At 39.7% G+C, this 17,101-nt stretch overlaps 1 protein-coding gene across 1 annotated transcript; it reads right to left on the bottom strand.

Moving 5' to 3' along the window:
- Positions 1–567: 567 nt before the first annotated feature.
- LOC110041577 (uncharacterized) lies at positions 568–16,207 on the bottom strand. The gene is made up of 12 exons (XM_020746885.2): positions 14,061–16,207; positions 11,539–12,875; positions 10,559–10,622; positions 9,498–9,705; positions 8,485–8,840; positions 7,536–7,762; positions 6,499–6,788; positions 5,156–5,488; positions 4,016–4,166; positions 3,697–3,778; positions 2,390–2,467; positions 568–1,819 (listed from the first exon to the last, which is right to left on the bottom strand). The coding sequence occupies exons 1-12, from the start codon at positions 15,754–15,756 to the stop codon at positions 1,527–1,529; spliced, it is 5,115 nt and encodes a 1,704-aa protein (XP_020602544.2). The 5' UTR covers positions 15,757–16,207; the 3' UTR covers positions 568–1,526.
- Between the last annotated feature and the right edge of the window lie 894 nt (positions 16,208–17,101).

Here is a 17,101-nt window from a genome sequence, read left to right as displayed (position 1 = left end):
TCTGGTCCACGGAGCCTCTGTTTCTTTTGGTGACGTCAAAAAATTAGCACTGACGACGAGAATGCATCTTCTTTACTGAACTCCTCCACTTTCAAGTCAAAAGTTTACGCAAAATTTGAGCTTTGAATGCCTCACGTGGGTAGAGAATTTAATTAAAAGTTATTGGATTGTTGCGTTTTACCGCTGTGAAGGTGCAAACAGGCTAGCCTTGAGGCTCAGACCGCAAAGTCTAGATTCAACATTATGCAATTCTGTTTACTTGGTTTGGACTATTGAATATCCACGAGAACATGAAGCAAAATAGGACAAACATTTCACACGTTTAGAAGGACGTGAACTCACTTCAATTCCATATCAAAACGAAAGGCGCATATATTTGTTTTTGCCCGAGGGTAAAAGAGCACTGATGTTTATCTCAGTCTTTGCAATATGGCGAACGTAAGGGAATAATATATTGTAAGTTGGATCGATTGAGTGGGTGGTTTTTACAAACAATGGAAGTATAAGCAATAAGGAGAAGCCTAAGCACATTCAAATGACAAAAGAAACGATGTGACTGTGATAAAATTGAGGAATAAATTGTATCAGTTTTAATTTTCTCTGTCTATAACTACTTCTTTATCTATGTTAGTTCTCATCAACTAATGAACATCTTAACTTAGCTCTACCTACAATTAACTGAAGAGATTTATAAAAAGAAAACTGAAAGCTTATTCTGGCTGATTTTCATCGGATATTTTGAAAAGCCGGGATTAAAAGACATATGGTAGTAACTTAAAGCACTTTCAGTATGCCTAACAGCTTTTCAAAACTTCAAAAATCCGGTCCACAAAATCTTTGACCCTCACAAAAATAGATACAAATAATATAATATAAAAACAAAAATATACAATAAGAAACACGCCAACTACATTAAAATGAAACAAATAACTTAAATTCTTACAGCGTTCCCCAAGAGGAGAACTAACTACTTTTTTCACACTCCGACGCACAAGCAAACTCATAGCCACACCGTGAGGGTGGATTGAATCCCTCCTCTGGGTTTTAATTATGTTAAGGCACACCGAAATAAATTTACATGGATAGCCCTGAGCTTGCCCTACAAGATGACACCATTTTTGTTGATTATGACGTCATATGATGTTAGTTACGTTATATGACCCGCCATCAGGCCTGAATGTTTGTGGAATGTAGACATTTACGAAGTTCTGTAATTTTATGAAGAAAAGTGGAAAAAATCGGGAATTATGTAAAAAAGTTGATTTTTGGCCAGCTTTACTAAAAAATTTTGGTTGCCATGGCAACGTCAAAAATCACGGACACACAATCGACATATCAAAATTTCTGCGGAAGATGAATGAAAAGCTACTGAAAGTTTCAGCTCTTTAGAGTGAATCGACTTTTCAAAACTTTAAGAAAACCTCGTAGGGCAGGAGGGGGGATGGTGGGGGGGGGGGGGGGGAAGGGGGGATTTGGGTGGCATCCCTCCTTTTACTTCCGAGGGTGAGAGGCCACGCCACGCCACGTTAGTGATGATTGACCAAGCAGTATTTTTCCGCTAAATCTCGACGATTTACTAAATGATGGCACAAGGCGTCATACAAGACTTGGAAAGTTGCATCTGAGCCTTTAGCTGCTTTCCATTTCAACAACATTTTGTAAGCCTTTTCAGACAGCTTCTTATTCTCTTCATCAATAGCATACAGCTCTGCTTCATTATTATCTAATAACCGTCGCCCAAGCTCCTTCCATTCCTCGACGATTTTCAACGCCAGTCTTTCAAGGTCTTCTTTTTCTGGTGCGCCATCTTTAACAACAACTGAAAGAACACAATATAATTCTAGCTTACATTTTTAGTCCGTCTGATTTGTACAGGCAGTTACAAAACAGTACTAAGAAAATACGTGCGCTGATTGGTTAAAAATCGCGTTTCTATAACTCGATGGAAACACAGAACTAGCTCGAGCTTTCGACGATATGATTGCCCAGGCAAAGAGAATTTACATTTTGATAATCAAAGTTAACAAGTTGTTTTCCTTTTTTTTCGCCGCGGTGTTTTCTAAAAGAAGTAGAAAACATGTTCCCCGTGTTTCTATCGAGTTATAGAAACACTCGTGAAAGTTTGGGAGAACTCGAAAAAGCTGTGGAGACACTCGCCTGCGGCTCGTGTTCCCACAGCATTTCTCGTTCTCCCAAACTTCCACTCGTGTTTCTATAACTCGATATAAACACGGTACATGTTTTCTATTTCTTAATTAATAAAGGGTCGAGGGCAGTAGAGATATCAGTTTGGCTGAGATAGTTGCTGCTGAGAATAAAGCTGTTGCTGCCGCTCAAAGTGTGAAAGAACATGGTTCTTTAGTTAAGTTCTCATTGTTCGAAACATTACCTCCAAGATGCTGTGTGGTGAGTTTGATACGCTTGGGGCTGATACGTGGAGGTTCTGTCCTTCGCTTTACAGAAGACTCTAAAATAGAAAAGAGAAATTAATTATTATTATAGTCCAACGTGAAGATAAAAGCTGTAGGGAAAAGTATCTCGCACATGTGAACCAACTTTTCATAATGACACTCAAACTGTGGACTTTCAAATTCCCTGCCAGACCCTAATTTGTATGAGTAAGCGATACTAACCTATAAAAGTCGAATTTGCACAGTAATAAAACTTGCTGTGTAATTCCATCTCAGGCCCTAGACTTTCGGTTGTAGTTTCCTGTTTAATTTTTCTCAGGAAAACTTTAAAGGACTGACAGAGCTAGCGCCAAGATAATTTCTAATTTACACCCTAGAGCTCCAGAAATGAATAGTATATGGTCGCCAAATGTGGCATCATGGTCCAAGGCGTTCCTAACGTAGAGCGTAGAAATTGATGATGAGAATGCGGCTGCTTCGTTTGTCATGTGCTTGCTCTTCGTTAACAACTTAACTTTCTGCGGAATGCTGTGTTTTGTAAAGAAAGTTTTGGAAAGAATCGAAGAAGGTGTCGATCGTTTTCTGAACGGGTCGGCCAACGAATTATATCGATTGAAAGCCGGCAAATAAGCTAAGTTCATGCTTCGCTCTCACGAGATAGCAAATGAGCAATACACGACTGAATTCAAACTACGAAAACACTAGCAAAATGCTATGATGATAGTCTGCTGACTAGAGACGATGCCGAGACGAACAACTCAGAAGTTGAGAAAAATAATCAAGAATCGTAGTAAGCAGAACTTCGAAGATGAGGTAAATAACGTGCAATTGGAAAGAGAGGATACTCAACGAAGCAACTTGAATAGAAAATATCTAAGCTTAACTCTCTCCTCGGAATATCCGGGTTTTTTCAAAATTTTTTAATTGCTTTTATTGTGTTGAATAAACTTACTTGTAAAGTATGATTTGATATTGCGACACGAAGCCAGACTTAATGCTCTTAGAGCGTCTATTTTCAGTTTCGGATATTTCATTATTTCATGGAAACACTATCTCGAGTGTTCCAAGTATCTTCTCAGTCGAAATGAAATAAAATCATTATTAAGATGAGATATGCAAACACCTTCACGGGTATCCGTTTTCTTAGCTTAAACTTGACGAATTATTAGTGAGGTTTAGAATATATTTTCTTTCAGTTAGGCGTCGAACTATAAGCATCCCGAATCAGAATTTCAAAGATTACCTGCTATTAAAATTTATGTTACTCTATCAAGTTAGGTTTTACCATTTCTCTGTTCAAGACCAGCTGGACTATCTAACAGTACTTCATCCCTGACAGGAACGTGAGGGAACTCCATCGGGGGCGCCTATTGAGGGAAATACAACAAAAGAAAGATCAGCAGCAAGAAGGCTTCAAAATACTAGGTACCAAACAAGAAGAAGTGGTGCTGCTTGTAATGGTTGCATTACCTTGTAGTTCGCATAGCCATGCCAAATACCAGTTCGACAACAACAACAAAAACATTGCACATAATTCAGCCTTTTTGTTGAATTTAGTGGATAACATGAATACATGAAGTCGAATAAGAAAGGACAAAAAGGACCTGTACTGGAGATCTTGGAATAATGAACAGTGTACATAGGCTTCGCCTTCTGTCCTGGCTGTCCTGCGATTTGAAGAAGTCTACTTGCAGATTACCAGGGTCACGAATGGTAACAGGCCAACTTTTCTCAAATGGTGCATTTCCAAGAAACCTTAAACGAAGAAAGAAAACAACAAAGAACCTGTTAGCCTACAAAAACGTTTGACCACCACTACAGCTGTGAGGAGTTCAATTATTTTTACTCACTGATGATTTTCCTTAAAAGGGCCTATGAAGTGAAAATTATCTTTAAATATTTAATATTTATAAAATGTATCAATTAAACTACACGATAACAAGTTTGAGACTTTTAGGGTGGAAATTGATCATTTCGCAAGCTATCAAAATAGTGCATTTAGCCGCTAACAAAGTCAGAGGAATGGGTCGAGTTAAGTGTAAAATACTGTGGAGTGACGTCATTTTGTTGCCAATAGACTGTTTTAATTACGAACACGGTTCTTATTGTGCGAAGGTAGTTTTCAATGGTAGAAAACAAATAACTGGCAGTTTAACTTATGCCTGTTTCGGTAACACCCACAGTTCACTGTTAGGTGAGTTCTACGTCAATTTGTTCTTCTCTGAATTTTCTCCTCCTAGGATTGCAACTCCAAATTGCTTGTGTTTGCTTGTTCTAATTTGTGAACGCCATAATAGGGGAAAATGGCACAACTTTGAGGGCGTGAAAAATCGTCAATTTTCACTCTAAAAGTTTCAAACATTTCAACTGGTAAATTTTACAACTAAGTAAAATATTTTTCGCTTCACATGCACTTTTCCGGTGGCTATGAAAGTAAGCTTCAAGGCTGTCCAATCAATCATTAACAAGAAAATTTACTTGCCAGAAAGGCATATTCGAACAGTCGCAGGACCGTAAACGGTCCTCTACAAAAGCCTTTCCTTTACTGGTTAGGAATTTTGCCACAGAAATGCCGAGAGCTATATTCGCTCCTGAGTATTACTGCACTTACCATCTCTCTTGTATTAGCTACAAGAAGAGGCCTACCATGAATTGGTGGTAGGGCGTCTAAAGGATAGAAAGATAATGCGAGAAGCGCTATATTATACCACCAAGATTAAACATAGGTAATAACAGTCACCTACAGCAAGTAAAGGTCTTCTGTGTTTCCACTCTGCTGAAGCGAAAATGCCTCAGAAAAGGATACGAACGCCTGATCTTTGGTACAAAGCGGCTCCTCTGATGATCCCTCCCCTTGAAAATTCACAAGGTATGTTGACGATATATGGCTATTCACTTGATATTTCAAGTGAATTGGGAAACAGCTCAGAGTCAGCAGATAGTTGGTGGGTCTCACATCATCGCACAGGCATGCTAAAAACCCTGCTTGTTGTCCCATGGCTCTTTTGAGTAAGTCACCAACAAATTGCCATACGCTGCTAAAGGGCTTCTTAATCTTTAACCAACATGGCCAAATCCTGAGAAAAATAGTACATAATCATGCACATTATAGGAGGTCAATCCAGCAAGGAGACTGAAAATTTACCTTTCCTTAAGCTTAAGCGAAATGTTTTATTACAGCTCTCTGATTATATGGCTATTCTAGACAAACCCGGGCGTGAGGTCATTTAATGCAGAGCCAACTTGTTACCGGAAAGGTTTTGTTATTTATGAATTTCAAGTTTTCTCAGACAACCCAATGTCCCATGAACATCTAGTGAATAAACATATTAGAAGTACGTATCCTACAGGACGTCCAGAAAATACATGCGAAGGTTTTACCTCCAACCATACACAATACATCCGACCAACAGTGGGTCGGTTCGACTCGAGTGTATAATCTGGGGGCCTATATGTTGTTGGCAAAGAAAGGAACAGCTTTCTCATTCCAACCTAAAGCCCTGGCCAAACGGAGTCGCAAGTAGACCCAAGTTTTCAACTTGTGTCTACTTGCAACTCCGTTTGGCCATGCCTTGCGTGCACTTGCGTTGAATTGCGATGGCTTGTGCTCACTTTGGTCGAGATCAAATTTGCACGCAAGTCGACGCAAGTTTTTCACCGTTTGGCCACCCAACCCAAGTCAACGCAAGTTGAGTGACGTCCATTAACCTATTATTAGCCAATGAAATACAGGATATGTCTGCCTTGAAATGGGTTTTTTACGACCTGCGTGTACTTGCGAGGAAACTTGCGAGTCCGTTTGGCCACCCAACGCAACTCTCTACGCAAGTTCAACTTGTGGCTACTTGCGACTACTTGCGGGTCCGTTTAACCAGGGCTTAAAGCTTAAGCTTATTTTTAATTTCGTCGTTGTCAGTTCGTCTCCCTCCTTTGACTTTATTATTGCTTATTTGATGCTCTTTTACCTTAGCAGCAAACTATTATTTTACCCTTTTAAACAGACACGAATAAAATGTACAACTCAAGGCAATTTAAGTTTCTTGTACTTCAAGACAGATTACAGAGAAAGAAACAGCCCTTTACTTACCGACAGAAATGCTTGACTTGGAATGTCACTATCCCATCCCGAAGAACTGGCGGCATCACCAGCTGATCCGTACTTTCAGTCCATTCTTGTAATTGTTCTCTTGAATTGTGCAATATCCTCCACTGACCAAGAAGTAGGTTTTCCAAATCCCCCCTACCTTGAAAGAATGTAAGAGGGATCGTGATTTTTGCTGGTTCCAAAAGTTCAACATTGTGAGAAGATGATATGTGAAGGACTGGACCAACCGACATTCCTTCTCTGTTAGGACCGACGCTTGGGAGTTCTTGGACCTTGAGACCAGAAGCAAAACGAAATCATTAAAAATTCGTGCTCAATGCTTGTTTGACTGCGGTTTAATTAACTTATCTTTCTAGCCAAAAATTTGTTTTCGCTTTCGGTTTTGGAATTTCCCGCGGAATTTGCTGCCTTCTCCTTAATTCAGTCGCTTTTTTGAAGATTTATAAGCTCTTTTAGTTAAATCTTTTGGATGAAACTCTACGTATCATAGTAAATGGTGACATTCAGTGACACTTTGTAGTTTTTTGAATGGCATTGGCCATGTTTCATTGTCCTTCCGCGGAAGAAAAAAACCCACGTATGCTGTTTTGAGTCATTTAAAATGCAATGGCTTGTAACCGAGATTTGATAATTGAGATTATCTGACGTGAGAATACTTCTACGTTTTAGGCTCCTTTCAGTGATACTTAGGCAATAGCTCTAGGGCTCTATTTGAAAAGACATAATGAACTAGCGAGTTGAATAACCACTGAACTAATAACCGCACGCAAGATACAACCAAACTAGTCACTGGGGTATCCCAACAGGGCGACTTCATTCAGCTAAGCTTGAATTTTTCTCAGGTTTGGACGTCCCTGTGAATAGGTTGTTCTCCAGCAAGGCAGATAAAAACCAAAGATCACTCACGATTATCGGAGTTGAAGTGTGTGTTTGAATGCACAGACACTACTTTGTTCGATCGGTATATACTAAATTGCCAAAAAAATGAGGCCATATATTGTTGCTATAAATATGTGTACCTTAAGTGTCAAACAGAAGTCTTCTTTGGCAGGCACAGAATTCCAAGGGATTGAAACACTGACATCTGGATAGTCTGGCACGGTACAAGTAAATTCAGGAGTGACAGTCTTGGGCTTCCGGAAAATGAAAGATTTGAGGCGCCAGATTGCGGCAAAAGAGGAATAACGCGTTATTGAGCATGCAGCCTCAGCAAATGGGAAAAGCCAGTTGGGAACGGTAGATTTAGCTGCAACACAAGTATATTATAATTATAATTACTTTTATATCACATTATTATATTGTAACTATATTCTATAATCATATTAGTAGATATAGGATCTCCTGGCCTTTATGAGGTGTTTTAGAGCGAGCATTTTAAACTGATTGTCCAAACAATAGTAACTATTCATTTACAGAAAATGAAAAAAAAAAAAAAAAAAAAAAAAATAGATTTTCTTCATCTTTGCCATAATGTCTATGTAAATGTATGCACAAAGGTCAAAGAGAGATTGAAGCTAGAGTGAAACGTTGCAGCTTGGCAACTGTGTTAAAACCTGTTACGCAGGACGTTCGAGTGGTCCACTACACTACGTGTTATTATGGAAGTAAACATGTGAAAGATAATTTAGTTCAGCTGCGAAACTGAAGATTGAGAAACTGCGAAAATATCACCAGAAATAATATTCAGGTTTGAACAAGATCCGAACCCGTGACCTTGCGATACCAGTGCAAGGCTCTAGCAACTGAACTATCAATATGTAACTAACCGTCACGTCACTTTTGAGAATAAAATCCCAAGGTAAAACAATTCAAATGGATGAGAGAGTAATGAGACTATTCAAATATAGATTATTATACAAGTACATTTCATTTATGCTCTCAGTTCAAATCTTTAGCTGTCCAAGGTGTTCCTCAATTTTAGTTTTTTTGACCATACCAATTTACCTAACGTTTGTTCTAATGCAATACCTGATGTATGCCAAAAGGTGTTGGTCACCAAATCTATCCACTCATTGTTTTCTGGGTCAACCAACTGCTTGATAACAACTTCATACCCCCTGAAATTAGAGGCACTGTGCATCATGGCAACAGTAACGCTTCCTTGGGAATCTCCACTGAGTTCCAGGACAGGTGGACCGTCATGTGACAGTTCAATCACGTTGCTTACCAAGACCTCATTACTACCAAGAGGTGGAGATAGGGCCCTGGGATTCCATAACGAACAAGTAATCAGCAAGGGTTTTGTTATGGCTCCTGGACAAAATGTAACCAATGCAGCAGCTTCCTGAAGGTTCCAGGTATCACTTTCGTCAGGTACTCTGTATCTGAAAAATTTCATTGTTATTAAATGTGTAACTGCAGTGTTAAAAATTTATTACATCCACGCTGCTATGTTTGGTATGCTAATTGGCGAAAGCGCGAATGCTTTTGGTTAAGATCAACAGTGACTACCATCACAATTAATTTAAATCCAGCAAGTCCAGCAATTTTCACAAGAAAATGGATTTGGTGTTTTACCTCACTGCATATTTTTCATTTTTTGGTCAGATCTTGGCATTGCTTAGTTTCACTGCTGCCCAGTTTCCCGAGTCGGTTGATGTTTATGTAGAGATAGATGGTTTTCTCGTCACCTGCACCCGGAGTTAGTATTAAGTATATAATTTTTATTTGGCAGCCGAATTAAGGCCAACTCATAGGGCGCCGTTGTTGATATTGCGATATATAAAAACGCTCTAGCTGGTTTAGTGAAGAATTTTGAAAGGAAAGACACGCGCTGAGGTTAAGTGAAAACGGGAAAACGCGCACTATCTTAAATACTTAAGCTAAAATGAGTTAGATATAAAGCAATACTAACAACACGATTTCAAACATAACTTCAAACTACAAAAAGACCAACTTAAGGCTTAAAACAAAACTATTTTTAATTAAGCCACGATTCTCTTTGAAACGAAGTTTTCCTTCAATTTATAACTGTTACTTACTCGCGTATCTTTTTCTTGTCTGGTTCTTGTTCCTCCGGATTCTCTGGCTCCTCTAGCTCTTGCTCTTCAAATTCATACTGTGGCACCTGCTTCTTTGTGATATCTTCGTCGATATTAGTAATATCGTCGTCATCAGTGTCGCTGTCATTTTCGCGGTCCTCGACGTCTTTATCAGAATCGAAATCGTCTTCGCTAGATAGCTGTTCAGCTGATTTAATCAACGAAAGGAAAATTCATTTATTAAACATGTTAAGTAATACTGCCAATTAACCAAAAATTGGAAAGGCAATTAAGCTATCACTTAACTGGGTAGTTTCATGAATGAAGTACATGACGTAATGAGGACAATTAAGATTCACGTGCGGTTGTAAATAGCAGATTTGTGCATATTTTACGCTGGATTCAGGCTATTAATCTAGAGACGTGACAAACCAACTAAAAAATTCCTGATGGCCCGCCCATTTTCAGTTTCTTGTAGTTCTCTAAATGCGAATGAGCTACAGAACACCACAGAATTAAGCTATAATGATGGCGTGTAGTCAGTCAAAAACGTCTCAGTCAATAACGAAAGGGGTAGTGATAGCGATTTTTCGCGTTACTCTCTCTTTCGCTATCTAACCGCACTACGTATGGGCATTTTAAAGGTTACGAGGGACTATAATTTGGTTCTTGGGAAGTAATTTCTAAGGTGAGAAACGATCTTCGAACAAAACAATTCCTCTCTACTGTACTGTCAACGCAGAAGAAATGTCTTCTTTTTTTTAACCTGATGGTTTAATCAGACCCTTTATTGACACTTTCAAATTTAGACTGGTTTTCGTATCAAAGTTGGCGATTTTTGCGGGCAGGTTAACTTGAGCCATGTGTACCGAATTTCTGTCAAAGCCATTTTCTTTGCTTTCAAAGCGAATGACAGCTGTTCATGAGCTTAAAAGTGTCTCATCTGGGACCTGTTTTCACACTTTTTCAATCTCAATCAAGCAATATTCACATCAGCGCTGATTAACGGACATTTGTCACAGTAAGTACTACTGAACTCGTAAAAGGCTGATATAGAATACCTGCTGATCCGGATGGAGGAAGGAATGACAAGGAGCTCTCCAGTGATCCACTCTGCTTGGCTTCCTAAATGCATAAAAAAGAGATATTAAAACAGAGAAAATTTATCATGCAAACGTCTGTTTAAGCCTGGTGGAGTCCTCACCTATCAAAATTAGACAGGCCTAAGGTGAATATTTTGATGACAAGGCTTTCCATTCCCAGACAGAAAGTAATCTTGTACTTTCAAAGGAGACAGAATTTTAACTGTTTAATGATTCATTGTTATCTTGCATGCGCTGCCTGCGTCCAGAGGCCAAACAGGCTCCAGCTATTTAATTATTCAAGTTTGTCTCCAGTGCGCAGACTCGTGTATTCGGTTACTTAGAAGCAAATCATTCAGTAAATCCGTTGGTCGGTCAGTTAATCAATCAATCAATCAATCAATCAATCAATCAATCAATCAATCAAGCAAGCAAGCAAGCAAGTAATCAATCAATCAATCAATCAGTCAGTCAGTCAATTTTTTATTTATGCACGTTGCGCCTCGGAGCTGGAGCGAAAACGGTTAAGAAGGCCATAAACAAGGATCTAAGAGAAGTGTGCACCTCAAGTGTGAATTGAAACTTGGTTTTACAAAGGTGACTGTGTATACCCATGAGAGGCACAATCCCTTATAGACATGTCATACAGTTTGCCATATGCCGGGTTGTCATGTCATTGTCAGTTCTAATAGCCTCCAGCAGTTTATTCCACGCCTAAGGGTTATGAGGGTCTCCCCGATATGCAACATACTTCTACGGATAGATTTCCTCTCATGAAGTTCCATATACGCAAACTTTTTTTTGTGACAACCCTTATAAGTGGCATGTCCCGGGGGGGGGGGGGGGGGGGAGATGGGATATTTTGTTTCCAGTGTGTTTGATTTTCATTGTGAGATAGGCCCATCGAAAATCAGTCTATAACTCTTAACTAATTAAAAGGATAATGAACCATTTCATACCTTTAACAAGGCCCAGTACTTCTCTACCCTTTTCTTGTCTCCAAGCGAAGACGCGTAGCTTTCAAGTGCAGTCAGGATGCGTATTCTGTCTTCTTGCTTCATCTCTGCCTTGTTCTTTTTCCACAGTTTTTCATAAAATTTAACTGCCTCGACTTGGTACTTTTTGGATAGGTCGTTCTCGTGAAGCATGTTGCAAAATTTTAACAAGCTTTGCAAAATGGCTTCTCTGTGACTATCCGGTAGCTTTTTGGTGTCTGGGGAATTCCATGCCCCTTCATAAAACCAAAGAGCTTCTCTTTCGTATTTTTCCTGCTTCTGCCTCTCCCCCGACTCAGTAAGTCGCTCGTTTATTGAATCAATGATTTGCCTGTTAGCGGATGAAAACTGGAATCTCTCGATATCTCTTTCTTTGTCCCAGTAACGTAGGTAAAACTCAAACGTTTCTTTTTGAAATTCAGCCTTTCTTTCACCCTCAAGCATCGTCTCGTAGCTCTGGACGATCCTAACCATAACCTGACTGTGGTTTCCTTGTTCCAGAGATTTTTCAATCTTCCAGGCTTCTTCGTAAAACTCTTTCGCTTTGTCATAGTTCTCTAAACGTCGACAAATTTCCGCCATTTGGAAAGCACTCCGTGCAGTCCAAGGATGGTTTCCTAGCATGTCCTTTCTAATCTCGTACGCGTTCTTTGCAGGCTGGTAGGCTTCCCTGTCCTCTCCCAGCCACGCGTACGCGTTGGCAATGTTTCTGTTGTACAGCGCGGTGTTTAAAATCCCCGGGATTTTGAGTTCCTTGGCGAGCTGTAAGGCCTCTTGATAGTATTCAATGGCCTTGCGAAATTGCTTGTTTGCTTCGTCGTCCTGTCCTGCTTTCCGACAAATCCGACCTTTTTCTTCATAGCCTGTACCGATCTGACCTTTGAAAAGTGGCATGTCGAAGTGATTCATGGAACCAGAGAGCTCCTCCCTCATTTCATAAGCTCTCGTGTAATACTTTATCGCTTCATCTGCTTCGCCCAGCCTGCTGTGACAGTTCCCGATGGCGTTCAGGCATCTTGTGATGCTTGTGTGGCTTTTCAGGATATCTTCCATTATCTCAAGAGACTGATGCAAGACCCTTAGCCCCTTAACGAAATTTCCCGCTCTCCAGTAAATCTCACCTTGGACAAAGAGGTAAGAGCTCCGAATGAGCCTGAAGAATTCACCACGTTTGACTTCTTTCTGTACTGTTTTCAGTGTCTCATCTGCCTTCTTTAGTACTTCAAAAGCTCGCCTCCATCCTTCCAGCCGAAGGACTTGCCAAGCTTCTTGGCATCTCAATTCTGCTCGAAGTAAGGAGCCTGCAGGTAAAAAATATAACAGTAAAACGTAAAAGTGTATTCTTATGAACAAGGTTCACGTAAAACTAATAATTTATTTGTAGCACCCAAAGAGGGCTGTCAATTCCGGAAAAGCTTTTGCATTTGGACAACCATTAAAACGCACTTAATTAAAAAGACATTCTGTCTCTTTGCAGTTACGTAGGTGTAGTCTAAAGTTCAGGTCATAGACACCTCCGTGAAACTTTCGTCATTTCACTTGAACAAACACTAAGATTAGTTTTATAGCAGTCCACCATCCATCCATCCATCCATCCATCCATCCATCCATCCACCCACCCATCCATCCATCCACTCACCCACCCACATCATGCAGTGTCCACCTCAATGACAAACTTCAAACATTACAAAATCGTGCTGCTCGGTGAGCAGTCATAGGTGCTGATTGCCGGATGCCTGTTAGCGAATTATCAAGCAAACTCCGTTGGTCCAATCTTACAGTGATATGAAACAAACAAAAAGCCCTCATGATGGTCAAAATTATAAGTGGCATGGCCCAAGAGAATTAGAAGGCATCTTTGCCAGAAATATCGGGAGATCGGTTCATAATCTTAGGATCTTGAAACGGAATCTAGCCTTACCGGTAGTTAAAACCGATTACTCCTGGAATTGCTTTGCTTAGACTGGAGCGAAAGTCTGGAATGCGTTACCAGGAGAAATGAAATGTGAAAAATTCATGGGAGCTTCCAAACATAAATTGGAATCTCTCAATCTCTCAATCAACTTTTAGCACAACATTTAACTTGTAAGCTTGTTTCTTGGTTTCACTTATAGATATTTAATGTATTCACATTTAATATATTGACATAATTTTGTATATATTTCAAAAGCTTAGCAGTATTATCATAGTTCACGGCTTTTGGGAAGAACGAAAGTGCAAAGTGAAATTGTATTTTTTTTTTTTTTTAATTAAAGTTACCGAGTGGTTGAATAAAGTTTTCTATCTATACGTCCATCCGTCCGTCCACCCATCCATCCACCATTATATGTTAGAAAGCACGAGCAATAAACGAGAAAATACATTTATTTATTTATCTATCTAGCTATTCGTTCGTTCGTTCGTTTATTTATTTATTTGTTTATTAATTTATTTATTTATCTATTTGTGATATGCAATCAATAATAAACTATTAACATTGTTCTTACCCTTCTTTCCGTCATCCTCCGCCTTTTCAGCCCAAGAGTTGAAAATTCTTCTTTTCTGTTTTTCATCAAGCATGGCCTCAAACAGATAACAAATCATAACGATTTCATGATGCTCTTCTGGAATAAGCAAGTGGTCTGACTTCAGTGAGATGTTCAAGGCAAGTTCAAAGTTAGGTTTGTTCAGATCGAAACTGTTGAAAGCGTTAATGTAGTCTTTGTCTAGAAGCACTGAAAGATCCTTCATTTGGGACACGAAAAAGTCGCAAAACCGGTCCCTTGCCTTCTGGTAGACTTTGATAAAATTTTTGCTTTTAGCTATGCTCCTTAGAAATTTTCGCATCAACGGATGAATGTCGTAGGAAAGCACCTTCGCCTCTGGATCAACCGATACCACTTTGCTGTTTCGCAAGCCCTCCAGCTGTATAACAGCCTCCGAAGGGTCCACTGCGAGAATGCTAGCAGCTGCTTCGGCGGAGAAAGAACGACAGAATAACGACACAGAAACGGCACTCTCTTTCAGCCTTTCACTCGGCAGGAAGAAAAACATTTTTCTCAAGCAGTTTTCTTGATCTTTGTCGATCCCTTCTTCCTTGTAGTCAAATATTTCTCTCTCCTGCTTGAGTTGTGTAGCCTTCGGTGAAACTGGTAATCCCGTTTCTGAAGGCTCGGTCACTATCTCTTGCTCAATGGTTTCAAGGAGCTTTCTATCATCTGCATTTGTCTGCCTTAAGATAGCGGCCATCCCGTTTAAGATAAGGGGATTACCATGGCACATTTGTACCAACTTCTCCTTTTGATCTTCCTCAAGGCAACGATTTCCAAGGGTCTCAAGGAGCGCACTCGATAAAGCGTCATTCAAAGCTTTAACCTCGCAATTTTCAACATTGAGAGTACCGCCGTGACTAAGTGTAGTTCTCGAAGTCAACAAAATCTTCAAATTTGATTTTTCTCCATCGGTGTTAGGACCAAGAAGTCTCCGGAGAAATGTCACAAATTTGTCGTTCAGATCCGTGGCAGCGTCTCCATCTCCTCCAGCAAATTGATCAATATTGTCCAGAAGTAACAGGATGTCAGTTTCACTGTCTCGCTTCAGTTGTTCCATTTGAGCAATGACTGGATTTGCTTCGTAGGCTAAGACCGTTTGCTTCGATTCCATTAATACGTTTAGAACGTGAAAGTGAACACTCTTCATCTCATTTATTCCTCTGAAGTCAACTTTGAATTTCTTCCCTGGCCACTTTGATAAAGTTTCTATCGCAAGCGTTGTCTTGCCTACGCCACTGGGTCCGTACAAATTGATAACACTCGAGCTTCCCGTTGTTAGCTTAGTCATAACTTTCTCAAGGTCGTTGACTCTCCCAGTCAATTCATCCTTTATCTTTGTCTCTCGCTGGCGGATTGATTTGAATCGTTGAATCTTTTCTTGGATTCTCTCCTTCTTGGATGTTTTTGGAGTTAGAAACTCTAACAAAGTAAGTTTGTTCTGCGACACGAGGCCTTGATTAGCAAATAAACACAGACATGAATACAAATTTTGCTCATCTTGATCTTCAAATTTGCCTTTAAAATTGGTTTTGATTAATGATACGGCTTTTTTAAGTTCGTCGGGGCTCAGTTCACTTGAAATGTCTTTAAAAAGTTTGTCAAGATGCGAAGAAATCTCCCTAGTCGACGAAACTGTTACGAGCGACGCCATCTCAGACAACAATGTCAAGACATGTGTTTTGACGATGAAAGTAATTTATGCGAAGCATAAACTGATATTGCTTATGAAAATGATAACACAGTTGTCTTACTTTCCACGGGTTAAATTAAAAAGGATATCTATCATGAGTTACACACGTTTGAGCTTTCAATCTTAAGTTTGAAAATAACCTGGTCGCAGACTGGAATTTGTTAGCCTCACTTCTTAAACGATTTTATCCATAAGTTTTGAGTCTCTTCTCGGAAATGATACCCATATTTGATGACTGTTGACCACATAGCCCAGTGCTACGCTACATAACCAGTTTTCTACGGCTTGCTGTATGGAAGTCGTGTCGTTCGGCTTCTTTCCGCTGCTCTCTAGGTAAAGCTGTAGCAATTTTAGAATGTGGGTTGCAGCAACTTCTCCGATTTCGTTTTCGATGTAGCTCATTTCTTAGAATTGTTTTGAAAGGAGCAACAGCTGATTGACAGCTGGAATCGCGTGATCGGTAATCTTAAACGTATTAGAGCGTCAAGGGATGTTTACAGGCCAATCGATTACTAGAAAGGAGGTACATTGTTTCCGCCAGATATCGCTAAGGATTCCAAGAAACAATGGAACATTAGTTGCGGTGCCGAAGTCGAGGAAATTGAGCTTGTTTGTCTCTGTGAGTATTATCCCAAGAACAGCTAAATATTTAAAACCGCGTTAAATTCGAAAATGAAACGTAGAAATAAACACACTGCCGTACAGGTTCGTGTTGTCAGGTTGGGCAGAAATTGGTTTGAATTTGAATTTGGTTTTTTGTTGGTTATTTGCCATTGCTGTTGTTATTTTTGTTGTTGTTGTTATTGTTGTTGTTGTTGTTTCTCGCAGAGAAATACACAAAAATTTAGAAGTCACAAGGAGAGCCATTGTTCTGCTGACTAAACCTTCTGTTCAGCAATTTTCTGGTGGTTTATTTTCCTCTGGGGAATGGTGCAAACAACGCACCACAACCGTCAAACGCACCGCACACGCGCAATCCCTCCAAAACTGCTATTTCTCATAAACATCTACCTTGATTGAACTCTTGTACTTTCAAGCCAAAAGTTAAGTGTCACTGAGAAGTTAAGTCACTGAATGCATAGTAAATTTAACGATTATTTTCTTCCTAGTCGATCGGCTTGTGATTTAGCCCACCTTTGCTCTTTTATAACTTTTTCTCGTAAATGTCGTTTTTAGCTCTTAAAAAAACTTCGAGAAAACGAAAAGGCGAAGAAGCGTTGGGTGAGGGTGGGAAAAGATGTTTTCGTGATTCGGAAATAACCTTTTTCTCTCCACTTGAAATGTGAAATTGCTTGTTGTGGTTTTG

The sequence above is a fragment of the Orbicella faveolata genome, unplaced genomic scaffold, assembly GCF_042242905.1.
Source record: "Orbicella faveolata isolate gen_17 unplaced genomic scaffold, um_ofav_v1 contig_34, whole genome shotgun sequence".
Lineage (NCBI taxonomy): Eukaryota > Metazoa > Cnidaria > Anthozoa > Scleractinia > Merulinidae > Orbicella > Orbicella faveolata.
Note: the sequence above shows the minus strand (reverse complement) of the source record. Positions and strands in the feature narration are given on the sequence as shown.

What these genes read in the sequence shown, in the direction of transcription:
- LOC110041577 (XM_020746885.2), bottom strand. Translation starts at nt 15,756, where the DNA reads ATGGCGTCGCTCGTAACAGTTTCGTCGACTAGGGAGATTTCTTCGCAT. An exon ending in CACCTTTTGGCATACATCAG is followed by an intron (nt 7,763 to 8,484) that starts GTATTGCATTAG and finishes CTTGTGTTGCAG; the next exon opens with CTAAATCTACCGTTCCCAAC. An exon ending in CAAGTCAAGCATTTCTGTCG is followed by an intron (nt 5,489 to 6,498) that starts GTAAGTAAAGGG and finishes TATTTTTCTCAG; the next exon opens with GATTTGGCCATGTTGGTTAA.